Source organism: Mauremys mutica, chromosome 14, assembly GCF_020497125.1.
Source record: "Mauremys mutica isolate MM-2020 ecotype Southern chromosome 14, ASM2049712v1, whole genome shotgun sequence".
NCBI classification, from domain to species: Eukaryota; Metazoa; Chordata; order Testudines; family Geoemydidae; genus Mauremys; species Mauremys mutica.
In genome coordinates this window covers 45,695,242-45,720,378 of record NC_059085.1, presented here as the reverse complement: position 1 = coordinate 45,720,378, position 25,137 = coordinate 45,695,242, and the positions used below count along the sequence as shown (strand labels likewise).

Genomic DNA, 25,137 nt, shown 5'->3' with positions numbered 1-25,137 from the left:
TGCTTTGCTGAATATGATTATCCTATTTGTGTGCATGTATCATTTTCATATCTGAAGTTATGAATATTTGACTGTATACCTCAGACATCTGTTGGGAAAACAACACAGCTGGGCATAGATTATCCAACAAGTTCTTGGAATGTATTGGAGACAATTTTTTATTTCAGAAGGTGGAAAAAGCTACTAGGGGAGAGGCTGTTCTAGATTTCATTTTGACAAATAGGGAGGAACTGGTTGAGAATTTGAAAGTGGAAGGCAGCATGGGTGAAAGTGATCATGAAATGGTAGGGTTCATGATTCTAAGGAATGGTAGGAGGGAGAACAGCAAAATCAAAGCAATGGACTTCCAGAAGGCCGACTTTAACAAACTCAGGGAGTTGGTAGATAAGTTCTCATGGGAAGCAAGTCTAAGGGGAAAAACAATTGAAGACAGTTGGCAGTTTTTCAAACAGACATTATTAAGGGTGGAATAGCAAACTATCCCACTGCGTAGGAAAGATAAGGAAGTATGGCAAGAGACCACCCTGACTTAACCAGGAGATCTTCAATGATCTTAAGAGTCCTACAAAAACTGGAAGCTAGGTCAAATTACAAAAGATGAATATAAACAAAACATCACAAGTATGTTTGGACAAAATTAGAAAGGCCAAGGCACAAAATGAGATCAGACTAGCTAGAGACATAAAGGGTAACAAGAAAACATTCTAAGCAAGAAGACGACCAAGGACAGGGTAGGCCCATTACTCAATGGGGGGGGAGGAAAAAACAACAGAAAATGTGGAAATGGCAGAGATGCTTAATGACTTCTTTGTTTCAGTTTTCACCAAGAAGGTTGGTGGTGACTGGACATCTAACATAGTGAATGACAATGAAAATGAGGTAGGATCAGAGGCTAAAATAGGAAAAGAACAAGTTAAAAAATTACTTAGACAAATTAGATGTCTTCAAGTCACCTAGGATTCATTTCATCAGGCCTTGCTTACTCACGGCGCTGACTGAGGAGATATCTGAGCCATTAGCAATTATCTTTGAAAAGTCATAGAAGACGAGAGAGATTCCAGAAGACTGGAAAAGGGCAAATATAGTACCAATCTATAAAAAGGGAAATAAGGACAACCCAGGGAATTACAGACCAGTCAGCTTAACTTCTGTACCTGGAAAGATAATGGAGCAAATAATTAAGCAAACAATTAGCAAACAACTAAAAGATAATAAGGTGATAAGTAACAGCATGGATTTAGTCAAGAACAAATCATGTCAAACCAACCTAATAGCTTTCTTTGATGAGGTAACAAGCCTTGTGGATGGGGGCAAGCGGTAGACGTGGTAGATCTTGACTTTAGTAAAGCTTTTGATACTGTCTCACATGACCAGCTCATAAACAAACTAGGGAAATGCAACCTAAATGGAGCTACTATAAGGTGGGTGCAAAACTGGTTGGAAAACCGTTCCCAGAGAGTAGTTATCAGTGGTTCACAGTCATGCTGGAAGGGCATAATGAGTGGGGTCCTGCAGGGATCGGTTCTGGGTCTGGTTCTGTTCAATATCTTCATCAATTATTTAGATAATGGCATACAGAGTACACTTTTAAAGTTTGCAGATACCACCAAACTGGGAGGGGGTGCATCATGGAATACAGATTATAAATTCTAATTATATAGCATGAGACAATATATTCATGTAATGTTTAAGAAAAGTTTTATAAATGAGTTTCAATAGTTCATGGATTAGGGACCCAATATTTTGGGGTTCCAGGGGCTTCTGTATAGATTATTTAGGTTAATCTTTCTATCTACCCAATGGGACTCAGTGCTCAGTCTAGAAGATACCATCAGAGATGCTTAGTTTTGCAGTTCTCAAACTGTGGATTTGTGTCTCCAGAGATAACATGCTTGTTAACAGCAAAAATGTTTTTAAATAAATTAAATAAATAAATAGAGAGAGGTGAGAAATAAGACTTCAACCCTACTGTCCCTCTGCAAATTTATGTACACAGAGTCAATCCCTTACCTCTCTCTAAAAGTGCAAAGTTTCAAAAAGTTCAATGAATAGAAGATTGTTGGGGGCGGAATAGATCTGGACAAGGAGAAGTCTGGAGATAAACGTGAGAAGGGAGGAACAGACAGTAGAAACCAAAGTGAAACTGTTTGAGCAGCATATTCCAGATGTCTTGAGGTCTTTCTGAGTGTAGCCTTCATTGATTTGACATCTTCCATACCATTCTCTCACTAGAAGGGAAAACCTATAATGGCAGCAGGCTGTAAAAGAGACCCAGTTTGGGAATATTTTAATGAAGTTCCTCTACCTGTGGGTAGTACAGGTATGTGTGCAAAATCCAAGAGGTGCAACAAAGAAATGCAAGGCCTGGTTGCCTGAATGAAACAACATAATGAGAAGTGTCCCTTCTCAGGAGGAACCTGCATTGAAGATGATGAAAGGAACGTGTCTGAACATGCAGGATCTTCAGGTTGGTAAACTTTTTTATTTCATACTTCTTTCTTAAGGACTGCCTGTCTTCCTTCTGGAATATTCTTGAATTCTCATGTTTCAGCAAAAAATATAGTTGTTACTCTATGGTACTAACATTTTAGATGCAGTTGTGATAAAAATAAATAGCTGAAATAGGCAGATCTTCCTTTTACAATTTCATCTTTAAAGTAGTACTGAGCGTCAGTGAATGCAATCAGTAATACTAAATGAGCAGTATGGTAATAATAATTAAATAACTGCATTGACTTATTTTGTTTAGGAGAATCCATCCTCAACATACAGGATTCTGAAGACTATCCACCTTCAAGATCGCCATCATTTTCTATAGTTTCAGAGTTATCTGCCAAGGATAGTGTTTCAGTCACATCATGTATGTCAGTGGTTCTCAAACTTGAGCTGCGGCTTGTTCAGAGAAAGCCCCTGGCGGGTCGGGCTGGTTTGTTTACCTGCCGCATCCGCGGTTCACCGCTCCAGTCCAATGGGGGCTGCAGGAAGGGCAGCCAGCACGTCCCTCAGCCCACACCACTTTCTGCAGACCCCAATGGCGTGAAGCGGCGAACCGCGGCCAGTGGGAGCTGCGATCGGCCAAACCTGCGGACACGGCAGGTAAACAAACCGGCCCAGCCCGCCACGGGCTTTCCCTGAACAAGTGACGGCCCAAGTTTGAGAACCACTGATGTATGTCACATAGCCACAGCATATCACCTGTAGCAAAAAAGAAAAAAAAAATCTCCATCATCCAGAAACAACCATAGATAAGTTTGTGATAAGAACCAGCAGATTACAGAAAGTGGTAATTGATGAAAAAATTGCCCAGTTTGTTTATGCAACAAACTCTCCTTTCCGCATGATTGAGAACCCTCACTTCATTAACATGGTTCAGTCATTAAGACCAGGATACAGTCCACGCAACAGAGCAGATGTGTCAGGCAAATTGCTGGATAAAGTGTATGAAAGAGAAATTGAGCAAAATGTCTAGAGGGTAAAATTGTTAACCTGAGTCTTGATGGGTGGAGCAGTGTCCAAAATGATCCTGTTGTATGTGCTTGTGTGACAACAGAAGGGACTGTCTTCCTTACAGAAACAATTGATACATCAGGAAATGCACATGCAGCAGAATACTTACAAGTAGCAGCAGTAAAAGCTATAACAAACTGTGAAAAAAAATTCAAATGTCTAGTATGCAGCTTGGTCACAGACAATGCTGCAAATGTATCCAAGATGAGAAGAAATTGAGAAGAGAGTGAAGAGAGTCCCAAGCTAATGACATACGGTTGCAGCGCCATTTGATGCACCTCCTAGTCAAAGACTTCAGTGTTCCAGAAATAAAGGCTAATGTTAAAATTGCAAAATACTTCCGTAACAACCACTTTGCAGCAGCTGCTCCGAAAAAAGTGGGAGGAACCAAGCTAACTCTCCCACAAGACGTGTGATGGAACTCAGTAGTGGACTGTTTTGAGCACTATATCAAGAACTGGCCTAACCTGATGACAGTTTGTGAACAAATCATGAAAAAATAGATGGTACTGTCACAGCTAAAGTTCTCAACATTGGGCTTAAGATAAATGTTGAACACATGCTGAGTACCCTGAAGCCTATTTCTGTAGCCTTGAACAAAATGCAGGGAAATAGCTGTTTTATTGCTGACACTGTGGAAAATTTGGAAGGAACTGAGTGAGATCTTAAAAAGGGAAATACGCAATGACAGGGTTAAATTACAAGCATTAAAAAAACGAATGGAACAAGTACTATCTCCAGGTCATTTTCTTGCAAATATTTTCAATACTCAGTATCAGGGTCAAACTTTAACTGCTGAAGAAGAGGAGTTGGCTATGACATGGACATCCAGCAATCATCCCTCCATAATGCCAACTATAATAAATTTCAGTGCTAAGAGTGAACCATTGAAGAAATATATGTTTACTGATGTTTTAAAGAAAGGCATACCAGTGAACTGGTGTGCGTCACTTAAGCACTTGGATTCAGAGACGGTTGAAGTGATAATCTCATTTTTAACAGCAGTAGCTTCTTCTGCCGGTGTAGAAAGAATATTTTCTTCCTTTGAACTAATTCATTCCAAATTGAGAAATCGTTTGGGACCTGAAAAAGCAGGAAAGCTTGTTTTTCTTTTCTAGATTATGAACAAACAGGAAAATGAAGGTGAAGACGACAGAGTTAGCTGCAGAAGCCAATATTTTAAGTATCTCGTGTTGACCTGGCTGACAGTCGATTTAATTTTTGTTGTTTTCTTTTTTAAATTAAACTATTTTAGTTAACAATTTTAACAAAAACAAACCTGATTTTAAAAAAACTTGATTGTTCAACTAAATTAGAAAAATCATATGCTTGTTTTGTTAAAATATATGTTTGCCGTTGAAGAAAAAAATCCAGAATACATAATGTTGTTGTTTTAGTTAAATAAAACAATTTAAATGTCTGTCTGGTGATGTTCTTCTCCTAATATAGCATGTCAAGAAAATCCTCCAAATATTAATGATTAGCCTGTTGAACTGGAGATAGTTCACCTCCCAGTGACTTCTGAAATATTGGCTTCAATTACCTTTGGTAAATGAAATAACCAAACAATCATTCATTTTCTGCTATAGCTGTAAAACTAATCTGAAAAGTTTTCAAAATAAATCACTTTAAAAATGTATAGTGTGTACCATCTAAAAGTGAAACCTACATCTATCTCTGAGTTGTGAAGAATATGTACTAAGGTTATAACAACCAACAAGAATGCACTTTTATGTAGAAATACATGATTCAATCAAGTCTTCCTTACTAGTGATTTAAATCAATTTGATTTAAATCAACTCCACCCTGGTCAGAGCCCAGGCTCCAGCTGGAACCCAAACATCTACACTGCAATTTTTAGCCCTCCAGCCTGAGCCAGAGTCAATTGACCCAGGCTCTGAGACTCAGTGTCATGGGTTTTTTATTGCAGTGTAGACATACTGCATGTGTGCTATACTCTTGCCTACCTGAATCACTTCCTACAGTCCCCTCTTTCCCCAGCAGTTATAGTAAAACATTAAAATAACTGAAACTGAAAATAGTCTCAGACCTTCTGAGTGTCACGAGTGTCTTCTCTGTGGGTTTGGCACAGTGGCTACAGCAAGGCATCAGGCAGCAGTGCTCCGTCCTGCACTGCTCCTTCCCAGGAGCTCAGAGGGTAGGTCAGTTCACCTTCACTGTCTTCTCTGCTACTGAATGGACCTGTTCTCCTTTTTGAGCTCCTCCTCCAAACCCTGCATGATTTGTAGGTCTGCAGGGTGGGGCCACCCAGGTTAAGAGCAGCTGCTTAACCCTTTCTTTACTGGTGCAGGGTTTGCATATCCCATCACACATGAATATATAGAAAACAGAATCTGTCAAACTAACTTCAGATAATTTGATGAGACTACAAGTTTGGCTGATAATGTTTATGGTATTGAAGTAATATACTTAGATTTCTTTAACACATTTTTGATTTGGTACTGCATGACACTTTGATTAAGAAACTAGAATGATACAAAGTCAACATGGCACACATTAAGTGGATTAAAAACTGACTAAATGACAGGTCTCAACATGTAACAGTAAATGAGGAATAATCCTGGGGTGGGTTTGTTTCTAGTGAGGTCCCACAGGGATTGGTTATACTATTTAACTTTTTATGAATGACTTCGAAAACACAAAATCATAATAAATAAAGTTTACAGATGACACAAAGATTGGGGGGGAGTAGTAAACAACAAGGATAAGTCACTAGCACAGAGTAATCTGGATCAATAGGTAAACTGGACCCAAGCAAACAATGTGTGTTTTAAATACTGCCAAGTGTAGGGTCCTACATCTAAGAAAAAAGAAGGTAGGTCACACTTACAGGATGAGAGACTCTACCCTGTGAAGTAGTGACTCTTCACAGGGGATTATGGTGGATAATCAACTGAACATGAGCTCTGGGTGCAACACTTTGGCCAAATGTTAAGGACATTAAACAAAAGGTATTGAAGTTAGACACTTTTGAATCAGCAGGTCCAGATAACTTGCATCCACAAGTTTTAATAGAGATGGCTGAGGAGCTTGGAGGACCATTAATGTTGATTTTCAATAACTTCAAGAACTGGGGAAGTTCCAGAAGACTGGAAGAAAGCTAATTTTATCCCAATTTATAAAAAGGGTAAACAGGATGATCTAGGTAATTATAGGTGTGTAAGCCTGACATCAATCTCAGGCAAGATAATGGAGCAACTAATCTGGGACTCGAATAATAAAGAAATAAAGGAGGGTAATATAATTAATGCAAATCAATATGGGTTTATGGAAAAGACAGAACCTGTCAAACAACTTGATTTTTTTTTTAAATGAGATGACAAGTTTGGTTGATAAAAGGTAATATTGTTGGCACAATATACTTTGACTAAGTACCACACATTTAGATTAAAAAAAACTAGAATATGAAATTAACATGACACTCAATAAATGGATTAAAAACTGGCTAAGTGATAGGTGTCAAAATGTAACTGTAAACGGAGAATGATCATCGAGCAGGTGGGTTTCCAGTGGGGTTCTGCAGAAATCGGTTCTTGGGCCTATATTATTTAATATCTTTATCAATGAGCTGGAAGAAAACATAAAATCATTACTGATAAAGTTTGCAGATGACAGAAAAATTGGGGAAGTGGTAAATAATAAAGGGGATGGGTCATGAATTCAGAGCCATTCGAATCATTTGGTAAACTGGATGCAAGCAAACAATAGCCTTATTAAAGTGCATAATATAAAGGTATCTCTCTAGCAACAATATAGGCTATACTTATAGAATGAGGGACTCTACACTGGGAAGCAGTGACTCTGAAAAATTATTTGGGGGGCATGGTGGATAATTAGCTGAACATTAGCTCCCAGTGTAATGCTTTGGCCAAAAGAGCTAATGCAATCCTGGGATGCATAAACAAAGGAATCTCAAGATGGAGTAGGGAGGTTATTTTACCTCCATATTTGGCACTGGTGCAACCACTACTGGAATACTGTGTTCAGTTCTGGTGTCCACAATTCAAGAAGGATGTTGATAAATTGGAAAGGGTTCAGAGAAGAGCCACGAAAACAATGAAAGGATTAGCAAACATGCCTTATAGTGATAGATTCAAGAAGCTCAATCTATTTAACTTAACAAAGAGAGGATCAAGGAGTGACATGATTTCAGTCTATAAGTACCTACGTGAGGAACAAATATTTAATAATGGGCTCTTCAATCTAGCAGAGAAAGATATAACATGATCCAATGGCTTGAAGCTGAAGCTAGACAAATTCAGACTGGAAATAAGGCGTAAATTGTTAACAGTGAGAGTAATTAACTATTAGAATAATTTACAAAGGGACATGGCGGATTCTCCATCACTGACAATTTTTAAATCAAGATTAGAATTTTTTCTAAGAGATCTGCTGTAGGAATTATTTTTGAGAAGTTCCAGGGCCCAGCGCTAGTCCACAGATGAGTTTTTGAGAAACACTGCTCTAGTTCAACCACATCTATTGGACCAGAAGCAGGGATTAATTCAGGGAAGTTCTCTGGCCTGTGTTATACAGGAGATTAGACTAGATCACCACAATGGTCCCTTCTGGTCTTCAGGTCTATGAATCAATGAATTAATCTATGAACACTGGGCAACAGTCAGGAGGGCTGGTGGAGCCTGAAAGGGGCCTTGAGAGAGGATGTAAAAAGGCTTTGAGGAGGGGTGAGACAAGGAAGAGGCTGAGGCAGTGTAGTGCAGAGTGGTGGTGAGGCCTGCAACAATTACTTAAATGCTCAGGCTACAACTTCCAGCAAGACTTGGAGAAAAACCTCCTTTTCTGGCCCAGTGTCAGTGGGGCTGATGAACTGCTGAGCCTACAAAAAGCGAGAATGGACTGATGGATCCAAGATGGCACAGAGAGGAGCAGTAGCCCAAAGAATGCAAAGACCCTGTGTAGCCAGCACTTTGGAAAATCTGCCCCACAGAATCTTCTTAGCAGCACTAATAGTCATACTAGCTGTACAAGCTATTAACCAGTCTTCCATGTTTCCTAGCCTGTATCCTAAGGATTTATTTTCTTTCATTAGTATGGTAGGGATTTTGTGAAAAAAAGCAGTGTCCTGAGCATGTCTGGGTTTAGTTTGTCAAGTTCATTCACTCTTCTTCCAAATTGCATTCCTGAAATATTGCTTTTGTCAGTTTCTCTCATTTTAAAAGCACATACAGAATGAGCAGAGTGCATGAAGTCCAGTTTACCATCTATTGATTCTTTTCTGGCATTGATTGTAGCTATGCTGGCACAGCTATGCTCTGTACCAACGGAAGATAAAGGGATAAGAAGCCTAAGGAATGCTCCCTTGCATGTTTTGGTTATCTCCAGAAGGGTAAGGACTCGAGTGGGGCTTGTCCAGATAGCTAAATCCCAGCAAACCCATACAACCTACTCCACCTATCCACTGGGAAAGACGGTGGGCCAATTGAAGAGAAGTTGTGGCACAGACACATGACTCATCACTCATTTGCGCACACACAAAGACAGGGAAGAAGGGGAGAAACTGAATGAGGGATCGAGAAGGAAGACAAAAGAACAGGTATAGGAGCAGATTTCCTACTAAGTGATGCTGAATGTGACAGGTACAGAACAAAATTATAACTAAAAGTTTAGTTATTACATTAAAGACCAGATTCTCCCATTGCACAAAGGCTAGTACCTCAAACATGTTTATGAATTTATTCTCACAACACCCCCATGAGGTAGGGAAGTATTGTTTTCCCCATTTTACAGCAGGAGAAACTGAGACACAGAGAAAGATTAAGGGACATTATTAAGTGCTCAAGGTCACACAGGAAGTCTCCTGACTCCCAGTCAGATATCTTAACCCCAAGACAATACCTTCCTCTTCTGTGAACTGTGCTGAGAAATGTAAAATAGACACCAAGAGGGCCACACAACCAAAAACACTTTAGAGTAGCTATGTGGTGGACATGGAGCAAAAATACAAGAATTCTTAAACCACACCAGTATGCTGGTGTGAATGCACTGAAACATATTTGCTTAAACCAGTTATGTCCAACTGGTTCAGTTACAAAAGGTTAACACAGCTTAACGACCTGGCCTCAGAATTTGTCATCTCTGGTCATTGTATTAACAATATTGCCAAATCCGTTGATAGGATTCCTCAGGCCTAACCTACATTACAAAACTGAACCACCTTGACAACTGTTACCAACAATAGTTGCAAGTTGAGCTGTAGATGTAGGCAAGAATCAAGCCATATTCAGCTCCATTTCAGCAATCAGAGTTAAACAGTGCTTTGTTAAAAAGATCCTGAAATCATACTAAAGGGAAATACAATTAGGAAAAAATTCACCAGCACAGGAAGCAACCTAAAGTCCCCCAACCATATTCCACCGAGTATGGACAGCATGTCTGTGGGCCAATCTCCAATATACTGGAAACATTGTACCCCACTTGTAGGTGTAAAATGCATGACTTCAAAGCACAAATGGGCGCTCAAACAGCACTGGAAAAATCAATACCAAACAAAAAAAACAAATGGCTTTCAAATGATTCTGGATTCTTTAAAACAAGAAGTTCTTATTTTTAGACCACATACAATAGCTTAAGGTGCTTTTTCTTTAGTCCCCTGGATGGTAGTTAAGTAACTATACATGCCTAGCCTGGTTCCTTTCTGATGGTAAATAGGAGATTTTGCATTTCAGTTACAATATGGAATACTTCAGAGCAACCTCATGCCAAAATGGCACATTTCTGAAGGATGCAAAGGTATTCAATAAAAAGCTTTTAAAGGCATATTTTTAAACTTGCAGGAGGAAAGCTTTTCTGTGTCAAGACACTAATTCTTTTAACAGCATTGATCAAAATGTCATTCTTTTATGAGTGTACAATACCTTTTAATGGCATACAACAAGCCATTAGGGTTATACACCTCCAGACAGCTTACTGGAAAAAAGGGAACACTAGCCAAGATACAGTCCCCAGTTTTTCTACTTCTAATAAGGTTCAGTTTTTTTCCCCCACCTCTATTTCATCCTAAACCCATAAGTGAAATTATCCAAGGATTAAACCAAACTTCCTATCACTTCACCAGGCACAATTATTTTCACAGGGACCCACACCTACACCCAATATTCCCAAGAAATGCCTCTTTCTAAATACTGTAAAATATTCTGGCTTTCCAAATGGGACTCTGCCATCAAAGATGTAACCACCTGTGCTCTGCTTTCCCCACAAATGATCAGACTTCTCTCTTAATTAACATTGGCTGAGGACTAGAAGTTGGATGAATTGTACAGTTTTGTTTTATATTTTTAGTTTCCTGAAATAAAAAAATACTTTCTAACAATCCAATTCTATCCCAGGTCTCAACCATTCTACAGATAATGTGAATCTCTTCAAGTGCACCAACTCTTCAGAGATTCTAAGCAATATTGGTGATTGCATTTACTCTGCTTGAATGAAAAGCAAGCATGAACTCCTGAAAAAAGTGTTCAGCACCACTTCAAATCCTTGCTTCAGTTAAAAATACCAATAGGAAAGGCAAAGGATTTTGTCATCCCATCTTTGAGAGATTTCATGGTAAGGGTAGTGGACTATTTATGGGGTTTAGTAAAAGATGAGGCTGAGGAATGGGTGCAGAACAAGAACTTTACACATTTCATTCTCTGCAATATTCGTAGATAATATCAGATCTTCCCTTCAGCTACTCCTTATGTGGACAAATTAGCTAGACCATGCCTAAATCAGAATTATTAAAACCAAGAGGAAAAACAATTCCTTGTTAAAAAAGTAATATCAACAAAGGAAAAGCTAACAAAATGCAAATGTAAAATAAGATTCTGATTAGAAACAAAAAGAAGGTTATAAAATTATAAGCTAAAGCACATTCAGTCATGACTATGGGATTGTTTACACAGCAAATTAGTTCAGTGAAAGCCAGAATACGAATCTATCACACACCATGCACTAACTCACCACATGAACCCTGCTACCACACACTAGAAGCTCCACAGCATCCTTGAACATACAAATGCACTCTGGAACTTTTAGGAGGTTGTAGCAGTGTAGTGAGGCGGCCTGGCTCCCGACGGCCCCTGAGAGGGAGGAACCGGAACAGCCACCTCAGTGGGCGGAGCCACTGCCACCTGTTCCCGCCCCCCGGAAGTCAAGGGGCGGGACAGGAAGTATAAAAGCCCGGCCTCAGCACTCAGTTGGAGCCCAGCAGCCGGAGAGGACAGACGCTCCTGATCGGGCTCCTGCTGGACCGAGCCTCCCTCGAGCCAGGTACCCGGACGTGGATGGACCAAGCCTCCCTCGAGCCAGGTATCCTGACGCGGACCGACCGAGCCTCCCTCGAGCCAGGTACCCCGAGGTGGACTGGCCGAGCTTGCCCCGAGCCCGGTACCCCGAGGAGCGGCCCGAGCGGCCCCCTGACCCGAGTCCGGAGGAGCAGCCCGACCTAGACCGCCTTCACCACGCCGAGGAACCCATGGTGTGGGACCCCGCTGCCGAGCCCAGCGACGAGCAGGTACCCGAGGAGGGGGAGATGGAATGCAGCCCGGGGGTAGCCGAACCCTGTCCGGCTGAGGGCACGGATGTGCCCATGTCAGTGTGTTGCGGCCAGGATCCTCACTGACTGTAGCGGATCCACGCCGCTGTTAGGGCCCCGGGCTGGGACACAGTGGAGTGGGTGGGCCTGTGTCCCCCCTGCCACCCCACTCACGGGTGGCAGACTCCCCCTCCTGCCAGCACTCAGGCAGAGAAGCCTGCACTTACCTGAGCTTCCTGAGACTGATGCCGCTGCTCTGCTCCTGAGACAAGGACCTGAGCCTTGAACTATTGTTTGTCGCCCCACCCTGACCTAGGGCTGGGACTTACTGACTATGGTGGCTCAGCTCCTGCTGCAAGGACCTGTGCCCTGAACTCTTATTGTTGCTCGGCCCCTGCTGTGAGGAGCTGAGCCTAGAACTGCTGGGTTTGGTGCCCCGCCCTGATTGAGGGCTTGGGCTTCTTGACTTGATTACTGCTCAGCTCCTGCTTTAAGGACCTGAGCCCTGAACTATGATTACTGCTCAGCTCCTGCTTTAAGGACCTGAGCCCTGAACTATGATTACTGCTCAGCTCCTGCCTGAGGGTCTGAGCTAGAACTGCTGTTTTGCTGCCCCACCCTGACTGAGGGCTTGGGCTTAAACTAGTGACTTTGTGTGCTCCGCCCTGCCTGAGGGTCTGAGCCCTGCCTCTTGTGTGCTGCCCGCCCTGAGCTAGGGCTTGGGTTTTACAGACTTAGACTGCTGCTCATCCCTGCCTGAGGGTCTGAGCCCTGCCTCTTGTGTGCTGCCCGCCCTGAGCTAGGGGTTGGGGCTTACTGGCTTTGTCACTGCTCAGCTCCGGCCGCCAGGACCGGAGCTTAGAACTGGTTCGCTGCCCTGCCCTGACTGAGGGCTGGGGCTCACTGCACTAACCGTGTGCCTTCTGTTCAGCCCCTGCTTGAGGGGCCGAACCCCCAAGACCTTCAGAACCCGGAGACTGATTTGGGCCGTGTAGTGAGGCGGCCTGGCCCCGGACGGCCCCTGAGAGGGCACGGCCCCAACACCGGACTATTACAAGCAGGGTCCATCCAGCAAGTTAGTACAGAGTTACCAAGTCACCCCCAAATAGCATGACCTGCCCAGCCAGAGCAACTAATAATGCAGACCAAAACCAAGTCAAGATTAGAAGAGCAGTGACCTGAAACATATCTAAGTAGCTGATACTGTGCATAACAATATAATTGCTGTTCAGGTAACACACACCTCCTGTGCTTGTAAGTGCAGCTGCAAACCCTTAATCACACAAGGCATCCTTAGTCACACAAATAGGCTAAGGAAACCCAATGAGACTACTCACATGGACAAACATTGGCAGTATCAGGGCCCTAATGGCTTAGTGATATCAGCTGATGATGGCAGCAGAGCAGGTGCAGGGGAATACTAGTCATATGGTTAACACATGACTGAGCCTTGATCCCCTCACCTGTATTTGGACACCTTTGAGATGTGTTTTTTTGACTTTGCTAACAATGTGTCAGTTTAAACAACATATATATATTTTTTTCTGTGCATCTGTTATTTTTTAAGCAGGATTATTTCTAACAGTAAAATGAGGAAAAATATTTTGTGGAACGTACTGTAAGGTGAAAATAACTTCTCTCTCCAGTAAGCAATATGAACTACCTGTTTAATATGGATTGTTTTTCTGACTATTATATACCAGAGAGTTCACAGTTGATCTGTCACAGTTGAAGTCAAATGAATGAATACATATTCAAGTACGTGTTCTAATTTCCAGAAACACATGATTTACTAGATTACAGCTTTTTGTGTCAACCCAGCTGCTGTGCTGTGCAGTAAATTGCAGCTCATTTTAAAAACTGATCTATATCATGTGCAATAAACAATGCAGCAAATTGTAATAACTACTGTTTGAATTATCCAAGTACAACGTGTCAAATCACAAAGCTGGGGTGCTCAAACTTTGAAAATTTAACTGCCTTGCAGACTCTTCAAAAACTGAAAGATTTAGTCAGGAGCTAACTTTTTACCCTGCATACAAGGATTTGTAATGGAATGATGGACTCCGCTTTGAACTCAAGGAATAAACAGCATAACTATACAGTGACCCAGTCCAGTGCTGAAGACCTATTCCTTGTTATGTATTTTAATTTCAGTATACACAAACACACACACAATGTCAGTGTGATATGGAATAAAGGTGTGGCCACCCCAAACTCATGCCTAGCAACATTACTCACAAAATTAGAGGAGGTGGGAGATCAAAATAAGGCTTTTAATAAACCCTGGATTGCACTGGTCACAATCAGTACCTTCATACTCCTGAGGAACTTCTGCACCAAAACATTTAAAATTCTATGCGCAATATCATTAATTTATTGACAAAATTTGCAGAATTTTATGTGGAGGCTCCAGCATGGCAGTGGGGCACACAGATGACTGGCTGCATGGAGGTGGGAGATCACCCTGCAGGGCTCCCCCCACCTCAGGACAAGGACTCAGCAGTGAGGCTGCACCCAACCCTGACACAGCACAAGGGCCAGGGCTGCCCTAGAGGTCTGCATCCCAACTCTGTGCATCCAGTCATCTGTAATCCCTGCTGGAGCCTCCACATTTATTTATTGACAAATAACATTTGCAGAATTTTGTAGAATTTTAAAATACTGTGCACACAATTTTTATTTCTTTGGCACAGAATTTTTAATGTTTTGGTGCAGAATTCTCTCAAGATTAGCAGGAAGCAACTCACCAGGATTAGCAGTCCCGTGCCAGGGAGGCAGGCTCAGCCCAGCAGGATCCAAGTGTAGAGGGGCTTAGTGTGGTGGGGGAGAGCCAGGTGTGGGGTTAGAGGGTTCTGTGTGCAGCAATCTGGGTGTGGATAGTTCAGTGGGGGGGATCCGGATGCACAGGGGCTTGTTGAGGGGTTCTGGGTACAGGGGCAATGGGACTCTTCAGGGGGGTCCAGGTGAAGGTGTAGAGAAAGGTTTGCAGGATCAGGTGATGGTAAAACTCATTATTTTAAAAATACACTGGCAGTTACCCCATTGAACTATTGCATAGAGTAAATGGTAACCATCAAATATGCCTCTGTAAGGGATCAGCCTGGCCTTGCCTGATTAGCAGTTATCCCATTTAATTATTGCATAAACTAAATAGCAACTGCTAATGTCCATTTTTTAAATAAAAGGAGTTTTGGACTAGGATCCAAATTCAATCCCTAGTGTAAAGAAAAGAAATCCTGAAGCAGAGCAACAATTGCTACAATTGTCATTTGGATTCTCTCAGAAAGATAGGCTTGAGTCACTTAAGAGCAGCTACATGAATGTGTCAGGAAAATCCCTTGAACAATGACTATCTTCTTCCTTTGGTAGGAAAAGATCAGCCAATAACACAATCATATCCATCTCTGTAACCAGACTGACCAAGGTCAAGGCAGCCTGAGGAACCAAGAAATTGTCAGAGGTGCTCACCCACAATTTTCTCCAATAATAGATGGAACACCACTTGAGAGTTAACCAACTCTTGAGGCTAACAATCTGGCTGTCTTGGGAATGGGCCTCACAACAGCTTAAAAAACACAAGGACCACAACCCCTTCATCCCCCCCAAATAGAGAAACCTCAACCAACAATGGACCCAATACTTCCCCACTGGTTTTCACCAGCCAAGAAGGACATCAGAAGGCAGAGTGTCAGCACAACATTTAGGGCTAGCAGAGAGTGTGATGACAACAGGAGATGCAGTTGGGGAGAAAACACAGAGACTGAAGAAGAATCACCTTATTGTATCTTTCACCCCAGCTCCTCATTCTCCCTGTAAGCAGCAATACTTACATTAATATAAAAAATATACTCAGCAAGACGACAACACTAACATACTCTGCTTACATCCAAGAGTCATTAGGATTTGGTTTCAAGTCCTAGAGCAATTATGACAATTTGAACTGTTCCTTCATACCTAGGGTGACCAGATGTCCCGTTTTTTCGGACTTTTTCTTATATAGGCCCCTGTTACCCCCCACCCCGTCCCATTTTTTCCACAGTTGCTATCTGGCCACCCTCCTCATATCCATCCCATTAAAAATCTCTGGCAATTGCAACGCATGACAAGCCAATGCAGTGAGGTGTCTTGTGGCTGAGACCACAGCTCCACCAGCAAAGCATCTGGTGCTTCTACACCTCCCCACCTCCCGAAAATGATGAAGTGATTCCTCTATTAGCTTCTCGCCTTGTATAATTGGGAGAGACACAGTTAGGATGAGCCCCAGATGCCCTGAAGGTTGCTCGACAGGACAAGCGGGTGCTCCATTGGGAAAGACTCACTCTGAGAACCTCCTCCTGTGTATCATCCATGATTTCGAGTTGACGCAGGCGCTCTTGATACAACATATGGAACTCTCCAAAGAGCTGCTTCATCTCAAAAGAGCAACAGGGATCATGGGCATCTGCTTCTCTTTCATCATCATCATCAACTTCTGCAGGAAAGGGCAAATAAAGCAGCTATCAAGGTCAGGTTAATATATTTAAGGTCAGTAAGGACCGATGTGATCATCTAATCCTACAGTCTGTATAACTTAACAGGGCATAGCTTTTGATTGGGTCATTACAGCACATCTCAATTAAATACTTCAAGTAATGCAGAATCTACCACATCACTCGTAGCTTGTATGCTTAGCCCCACAGTTTGGACTCTGGGGGTGTGAGTAGCAGCCTGCACTAACACACTGATACTCAGACTGAGGCTCACAAGCAGCTCTTTAATGTGTCTCCTGTAGCTATTTGCAGCACATGATATTAAAACACTATGTGATTCAATTATTAACCAATCTAACCAATCAGAATGCTGCTGGCATCTCCCTCTGGCTCCTAGGTGGAGGGAAGGCCACAGAGACTCTGTATGCTGCCCCCAGCACCAGCTCAGCAGCTCCCATTGGCCAGGAACCATGGTCAGTGGGAGCCGAGGGGGCAGTACCTGCAGGCTCGGGCAATGCGCAGAGCCCTGTGGTCACGCCTCTGCCTAGGAGCCAGAGAGAGATGTCGCTGCTTCCCAGGATCTGCTTGAGGTAAGCACCGCCTGGAGCCTGCACCCCATCCCACATCCCAACCTCCTGCCCCAGCCCTGAGCCCCCTCCTCCACCCCAAACCCCAGCCCCAATGCAGGGCCCGCACCCCCAGCTGGAGCCCTCACACACCCACACACACCAACTCTCTGTCCCATCCTGGAGCCCTCTCATCTCCAGGCCCACCCCAGAACCCATACCCCCAGCCAGAGCCCTCACCCCCTCTACTGAGGTCTGAATATCACTGTAAATGCTCTCATACCTAATTCACCACCACCCCTCTGTCACAGCCTCCCCCTGGCCATTACCCTGACCACCACCCCTCTGTCACGGCCCCCCCGCCGCCGTTACCCTGACCACCCCCCCCTGTCACGGCCCCCCCCCGCCGTTACCCTGACCACCACCCCTCGTGTCACAGCCCCCCCCCCCGGCGTTACCCTGACCACCCCCCCGTCACGGCCCCCCTCCGGGCGTTACCCAGCCCTCCCCCCCCCGGCCGTTACCCTGGCCACCCCCCCCCTCTGTCACAGCCCCCCCGGGCGTTACCCTGGCCACCCCCCCTCTGTCACAGCCCCCCCCCGGGCGTTACCCTGACCCCCCCCGTCACGGCCCCCCTCCGGGCATTACCCAGCCCTCCCCCCCAGCCGTTACCATGGCCACCCCCCCTCTGTCACAGCCCCCCCCGGGCGTTACCCTGGCCACCCCCCCTCTGTCACAACCCCCCCAGGGCGTTACCCTGACCAACCCCCCTCTGTCACAACCCCCCCGGGCGTTACCCTGACCAACCCCCCTCTGTCACAGCCCCCCCCCGGGCGTTACCCTAACCAACCCCCCTCTGTCACAGCCCCCCCCCGGGCGTTACCCTATCCAACCCCCCCTCTGTCACAGCCCCCCCCGGGCGTTACCCTAACCACCCCCCCTCTGTCACAGCCCCCCCCCGGGCGTTACCCTAACCAACCCCCCTCTGTCACAGACCCCCCCCCGGGCGTTACCCCAACCCCCCCCCCTCTGTCACTGCCCCCCCCCCGGGGGTTACCCAAACCACCCCCCCTGTTTCACTGCCCCCCCCCGGGCGTTACCCTGACCACCCCCCCTCTGTCACAGCCCCCCCCGGGCGTTACCCTGACCACCCCCCTCTGTCACAGCCCCCCCCCCGGGCGTTACCCTGTCCCCCCCACCGCTCTCACAGCCCTCCACGGGTGTTAACCTGGCCACCCCCCCTCTGTCACAGCCCTCCCCGGGCGTTACCCTGGCCACCCCCCCTCTGTCACAGCCCCCCCGGGCGTTACCCTGGCCACCCCCCCTCTGTCACAGCCCCCCCCCGGGCGTTACCCTGACCACCCCCCCTCTGTCACAGCCCCCCCCCGGGCGTTACCCTGACCACCACCCCCCGTCACAGCCCCCCCCCGGGCGTTACCCTGACCACCACCCCCCGTCACAGCCCCCCCCCGGGCGTTACCCTGACCACCCCCCCTCTGTCACCGCCCCCCCCCGGGCGTTACCCTGGCCACCCCCCCTCTGTCACAACCCCCCCAGGGCGTTACCCTGACCACCCCCCCTCTGTCACAGCCCTCCCCGGGCGTTACCCTGGCCACCCCCCCTCTGTCACAGCCCTCCCCGGGCGTTACCCTGACCCTCCTGTCACAGCCCCGCCCGCCCCGGGGCATCTGACATCAGCCCCCACCTGGGGCGGCCCCCGCGCGCGCCGCGCTCCGACCCAGCCGCTCCATGCTGCTCGCGGGTCCCAGCTCTGCGGTTCGAACGCGGCCGCCAGACCCGCGTCCCGCCCAGCTCTTGACTGACAAGCCTCTCTGCCATTCGCGATGCGTCCTGACCACGACTCCGCCCCCTACCGCGATGTCTGTCCAATCAACGGTCAATGTGGCGGGGCGCGGCGGTTTCCTCGGAGAGGGACGCTCGAAGTTGCAGGCATCTGGGCGGTACTTAGCGTTGAGTAACAGATTCGTCCCCCAATAAGGGTGCAGCATCTTGCGCATGTGCGAGCTCCATTGGGCAGAAGGAGGAGGAGGCGGGACTACTCGCTGAACTTGAGGATGCCAAGCGACTGACGCTATGGAGACGGGCTGGGGCAGCCAGCCGCGGTTCCTATGGTGACGGGGGGGTCAAGTTCCCGGGTTAATGCGGGTTCGGCGGTTGCGGGGAGGGGGAACAGTCCGGCTTCCGGGACAGCCCCCCCCAACCCCCGCCCCTCCAGGGCAGAGCCCCCCCAGCCCCCGCCCCTCTAGGGCAGAGCCCCCCCTCGCCAGCTGCCCCTCCGGGACAGCCCCCCCCCATCCCCCGCCCCTCCAGGGCAGAGCCCCCCCCATCCCCCGCCCCTCTAGGGCAGAGCCCCCCCCTCGCCTGCTGCCTCCCCGGGGCAGAGCCCCCCCCCCATCCCCCGCCCCTCCAGGGCAGAGCCCCCCCTCGCCTGCTGCCTCCCCGGGACAGAGCCCCCCCATCCCCCGCCCCTCCAGGGCAGAGCCCCCCCCTCGCCTGCTGCCCCTCTAGGGCAGAGCCCCCCCCTCGCCTGCTGCCCCTCTCGGGCAGAGCCCCCCCCTCGCCTGCTGCCCCTCCGGGGCAGAGCCCCCCCCCCATCCCCCGCCCCTCTAGGCCAGAGCCCCCCCTCGCCTGCTGCCTCCCCGGGGCAGAGCCCCCCCCTCGCCTGCTGCCCCTCCGGGACAGAGCCCCCCCATCCCCCGCCCCTCTAGGGCAGAGCCCCCCCCCGCCTGCTGCCCCTCCGGGACAGAGCCCCCCCCAGCCCCCACCCCTCTAGGGCAGAGCCCCCCCCTCGCCTGCTGCCCCTCCGGGACAGACCCCCCCCATCCCCCGCCCCTCCAGGGCAGAGCCCCCCCTCGCCTGCTGCCTCCCCGGACAGAGCCCCCCCCATCCCCCGCCCCTCCAGGGCAGAGCCCCCCCCTCGCCTGCTGCCCCTCCGGGACAGACCCCCCCCATCCCCCGCCCCTCCAGGTCAGAGCCCCCCCAGCCCCCGCCCCTCTAGGGCAGAGCCCCCCCTCGCCTGCTGCCCCTCCGGGACAGACCCCCCCCATCCCCCGCCCCTCCCGGGAAGAGCCCCCCTCGCCTGCTGCCTCCCCGGGGCAGAGCCCCCCCCCATCCCCCGCCCCTCTAGGGCAGAGCCCCCCCTCGCCTGCTGCCCCCCCGGTACAGAGCCCCCCCCCCATCCCCCGCCCCTCCAGGGCAGAGCCCCCCCCTCGCCTGCTGCCCCTCTAGGGCAGAGCCCCCCCCTCGCCTGCTGCCCCTCCGGGACAGAGCCCCCCCCCATCCCCCGCCCCTCTAGGCCAGAGCCCCCCCTCGCCTGCTGCCTCCCCGGGGCAGAGCCCCCCCCTCGCCTGCTGCCCCTCCGGGACAGAGCCCCGCCATCCCCCGCCCCTCTAGGGCAGAGCCCCCCCCCGCCTGCTGCCCCTCCGGGACAGAGCCCCCCCCAGCCCCCACCCCTCTAGGGCAGAGCCCCCCCCCGCCTGCTGCCCCTCCGGGACAGAGCCCCCCCCAACCCCCACCCCTCTCGGGCAGAGCCCCCCCCTCGCCTGCTGCCCCTCCGGGACAGACCCCCCCATCCCCCGCCCCTCCAGGGCAGAGCCCCCCCTCGCCTGCTGCCTCCCCGGGACAGAGCCCCCCCCATCCCCCGCCCCTCCAGGGCAGAGCCCCCCCCTCGCCTGCTGCCCCTCCGGGACAGACCCCCCCCATCCCCCGCCCCTCCAGGGCAGAGCCCCCCCTCGCCTGCTGCCTCCCCGGGACAGAGCCCCCCCCATCCCCCGCCCCTCCAGGGCAGAGCCCCCCCCTCGCCTGCTGCCCCTCCGGGACAGAGCCCCCCCCCCATCCCCCGCCCCTCCAGGGCAGAGCCCCCCCCTCGCCTGCTGCCCCTCTAGGGCAGAGCCCCCCCCTCGCCTGCTGCCCCTCCGGGACATAGCCCCCCCCCCATCCCCCGCCCCTCTAGGCCAGAGCCCCCCCTCGCCTGCTGCCTCCCCGGGGCAGAGCCCCCCCCTCGCCTGCTGCCCCTCCGGGACTGAGCCCCCCCTTCCCCCGGCCCTCCAGGGCAGAGCCCCCCCCTCGCCTGCTGCCCCTCCGGGACAGAGCCCCCCCCATCCCCCGCCCCTCTAGGGCAGAGCCCCCCCCTCGCCTGCTGCCCCTCCGGGACAGACCCCCCCATCCCCCGCCCCTCTAGGGCAGAGCCCCCCCCTCGCCTGCTGCCTCCCCGGGACAGACCCCCCCCCATCCCCTGCCCCTCTAGGGCAGAGCCCCCCCCGCACCTGCTGCCTCCCCCGGGGCAGAGCCCCCCCCTCGCCTGCTGCCCCTCCGGGACAGAGCCCCCCCCATCCCCCGCCCCTCTAGGGCAGAGCCCCCCCCTCGCCTGCTGCCTCCCCGGGGCAGAGCCCCCCCCTCGCCTGCTGCCCCTCCGGGACAGAGCCCCCCCCATTCCCCGCCCCTCTAGGGCAGAGCCCCCCTCCTCGCCTGCTGCCCCTCCGGGACAGACCCCCCCATCCCCCGCCCCTCTAGGGCAGAGCCCCCCCCTCGCCTGCTGCCTCCCCGGGACAGACCCCCCATCCCCCGCCCCTCTAGGGCAGAGCCCCCCCCTCGCCTGCTGCCTCCCCAGGACAGACCCCCCATCCCCCGCCCCTCTAGGGCAGAGCCCCCCCCTCGCCTGCTGCCTCCCCGGGGCAGAGCCCCCCCGTCTCCTGCCCTGCCGCCTCCCCCGGGACAGAGCTGCCCCCCCATCTCCCGCCTGCTGCCTCCCCCAGGCATGGAGCCCCCTGCCCCCACATCCCCTGCCCCATCCAGGCAGAGACACCCCCATACACATCAACTTACTCCCTGGCGTTCCCCCCCCTTCACCTAACCACCCTGGGCACAGAGACCCATATCCCCTGCTCCACCCAGGCACAGAGCCCCTCCACATCCACTAGCTCCCTGTTCAGAAAGCTCCCCCTACAGCCCCTTCTGCCCCTACAGAGAGCCCCCTGCCCCCATATGCCTGGGCAGAGAGCCCTCCGCCCCCTCCTCCCTGTCCAGAGAGGCCCTCCCACAACCCCTAATTCCCCTGGGCAGAGAGCCCCCCCCTCCTACAGCCCCAGGGACTGCTCTCTGCCCAGGAGGTGGGGGACAGGCCAGAGTGTCTTTCTACCCATAGGCCTTGGGGGGGGGGCTCCCTGCCTGGGTTTAGGGACTGGGGAGGCTCTCTTCCCTAAACCCAGGCAGAAAGCCCCCCTCCCACAGCCTCTACCCCTATAGTCAGCCCCCAGGCCCCTCCCACAGTCCCTACCCAGAGAACTCCTCCCCCACAGGCAGAGAACCCCACAGCCCCTCCCCCTGGGCAAAAAGTCTCCCCCACACACATTGTCCCTAGCCCTACAGGCAGAGAGCCCCCCCCAACTGCCCCTCTCTCCCCTGGCAGAGGGCCAGTACCCCCCTCCCAAGGCAGAAAGACCCTCTATAGTCCAAATTCTCAACAGGCAGAGAGCCCCCCTACAGCCCCAGAGCCCCCTAGACCCACCAGGCAGAGTCCCTTCTATGGCCCTATCAGGCAGAGAGCACCCCCAAAGGCAGAGTCCCCTACAGATCCTAGTGGGCTGCAAGGGATGCATCATTCAATAATTGCCCTGTTCTGTTCATTCCCTCTGAAGCACCTGGCACTGGCCACTGTCAGAAGACAGGATACGGGACTAGAGAGGGACCTTTGGTCTGATGCAGTATGACTGTTCTTATGCTCTTACCCCCTGACCCCACCAGGCAGAGAGCCTCCCTCTACAGCTCCTACCCCCCTGAGCAGAGAGCCTCCCCCTATATCCTCTGCCTTGGGATGGCTCCTACCCACACTAGCTCATACAGCCCTCGACACCCCACCAGATAGTCCCCCTGCTGGGAGGGCAGGCTCATTTCAGAAAAATTGGGGGAGGTGGCAAAACTGTATCAGCCTATAGAATATTCTGTGTGATTATATTATATCCTGAAAAATCTGGAGTGGTGGGGGAAGGAAATGTAAAAAGTGGAAGATGTAATGGAACAAAAACCTATGAAAATTCTGGGATGTGGGGCAAACCATGATCAGGGGGCAACTGCCCCCCTTACCTGTAGTAAATGATGCATCTGAAGCTCAGGTCAGCTATCCTCACGATGACCCCTTCCCTCCTCAGCAAACATTACCCCGACACCACCAACCCCTTTGTAACATAAGAACGGCCATAGTGGGTCAGAGCAAAGGTCCAACTAGCGCAGTACCCTGTCTTCCAACAGTGGCCAGTGCCTGGTGCCTCAGAGGGAATGAACAGAACAAGGTAATTATCAAGTGATCCATCCCCTATTGTCCAGTCCCATCTGGCAGTCAGAGGTTTAGCAACATCCAGAGCGTGGGTTTACGTCCTTGACAATCATGGCTAACAGCCATTGATGGGCCTATCCTCGAGGAATTAATCTAATTCTTCTTAGAACCCAGGTATAGTTTTGGGCTTCACACCATCCCCTGGCAATGAGTTCCACAGCTTGACTGTGCATTGCGTGAAGAAGTATTTCCTTATGTTTGTTTACCTGCTGCCTATTTCTTGTGTTGTGTGCAGAGGTAAATAACACTTCCTATTCACTTTTCCCCACACTTAGTAGTCTCTTTTCTAAGATGAACAGTCCCAGTTTTTTTAATCGATCCAGGCCCCTAAGCATTTTTGTTACCCTTCCCTGTACTTTTCCAATTCTAACTTTTTTTTTTTTTTTTTTTTTAAGATGAGGCGAGCAGAACTGCATCCTCTATTCAAGGTGTGGGCTTATATAGTGGATTTATAAAGGGGCATGATGATATTATCTATCTTATTATCTATCCCTTTCCAAAGGGTTCCTAACATTGTGTTAACTTGTTTGAGTACCACTGCACATTGAGCAGATATTTTCAGAGAACTATTCATGATGACTCCACAATCTGTTTCTAGAGTGGAAACAGCTAATTTAGATCCCATCCTTTTGTATGCATAGGTGGGATTATGTTTTCCAATGTGCATGACTTTGCATTTATCAACATTGAATCTCATCTCCCATTTTGTTGCCCAGTCACCCAGTTTTGTGAGATCCTTTTGTAACTCTTTGCAGTCAGCTTTGCACTTAACTAGCTTGAGCAATTAGGTATCATCTGCAACTTTGCCACATCACTCTTTACCCCTTTTTCCAGATCATTTATTAGTATGTTGAACAGCCCTGGTCCCAGTATAGAGCTGTGAGTGACTGTGCTATTTACCACTTTCCACTGTGAAAACTGACCATTTATTTATACTCCTTGTTTCCTATCTTTTATTACTGATCCATGAGAGGACCTTCCCTCTTATCCCATGACTGCTTACTTTGCTTAACAGGCTTTAGTGAAAGAACTTGTCAAAGGCTTGCAAATAGACAACCCCCTTATACACATCTATGCAGACTTTCTGGTGTAGATCCCCCGGGGAGGGAAGAAAGAGGCTGCACCATGGGGGCTCGTAAGTTATGGGGTGGCTGGTGGGAGCCGATATCCCACCCTTCTGTTAACTATTGCCAGAGCACACATCTCACTCCTGCACCAGAGTAGACATCCTCTTCCACGCAGTTTCTTACCAGTCCCTCTCAGCCCCTGCACTAGGGTAGACAAACCCACTCTACCTACCCTGCCTCCTATCCTATCCAGCTCAGGGAAACACTCTCTCCCCGACAGACATCCACACTCCTGCCCCAGGACAGATAGGCCCTCAGTCTACACCTCCCCCTACCTTTCCTATGGGAGAAGCTACATGGAGATAGGGAGTCTGCCCCTGCCGCATGTGGGAGGCTGCTAGGGTAGGACAAACCCACACACACCCAAGGCCTTAGATCAGGGGTCAGCAACCTTTCAGGTTTCACAGTAACAGCCGTGTTAGTCTGTATCCGCAAAAAGAACAGGAGTACTTGTGGCACCTTAGAGACTAACACATTTATTTGAGCATAAGCCCACGAAAGCTTATGCTCAAACAAATGTGTTAGTCTCTAAGGTGCCACAAGTACACCTGCTCTTCTT

At 49.6% G+C, this 25,137-nt stretch overlaps 1 protein-coding gene and 1 long non-coding RNA gene across 12 annotated transcripts in view; one reads left to right on the top strand and one right to left on the bottom strand.

Annotated features, from left to right (window-relative positions):
* Positions 1-19,132, bottom strand: part of PMFBP1 (polyamine modulated factor 1 binding protein 1) — a 333,447-nt gene extending 314,315 nt beyond the window's left edge. For all 11 annotated transcript variants that reach the window (XM_044987514.1, XM_044987515.1, XM_044987511.1 and 8 more), the window contains exons 1-2: positions 18,805-19,132; positions 16,384-16,535 (exon numbers count right to left, since the gene is read on the bottom strand). In XM_044987514.1, coding sequence (XP_044843449.1) covers positions 16,384-16,535; positions 18,805-19,117 — 465 coding nt within the window. In that variant the 5' untranslated portion in view covers positions 19,118-19,132. The remainder of the gene's footprint in view (positions 1-16,383; positions 16,536-18,804) is intronic.
* Positions 18,828-25,137, top strand: part of LOC123349439 — a 28,916-nt gene continuing 22,606 nt past the window's right edge. The window contains exons 1-2 of the long non-coding RNA XR_006573538.1: positions 18,828-19,231; positions 23,847-23,879. This is a non-coding gene — a long non-coding RNA (uncharacterized LOC123349439). The remainder of the gene's footprint in view (positions 19,232-23,846; positions 23,880-25,137) is intronic.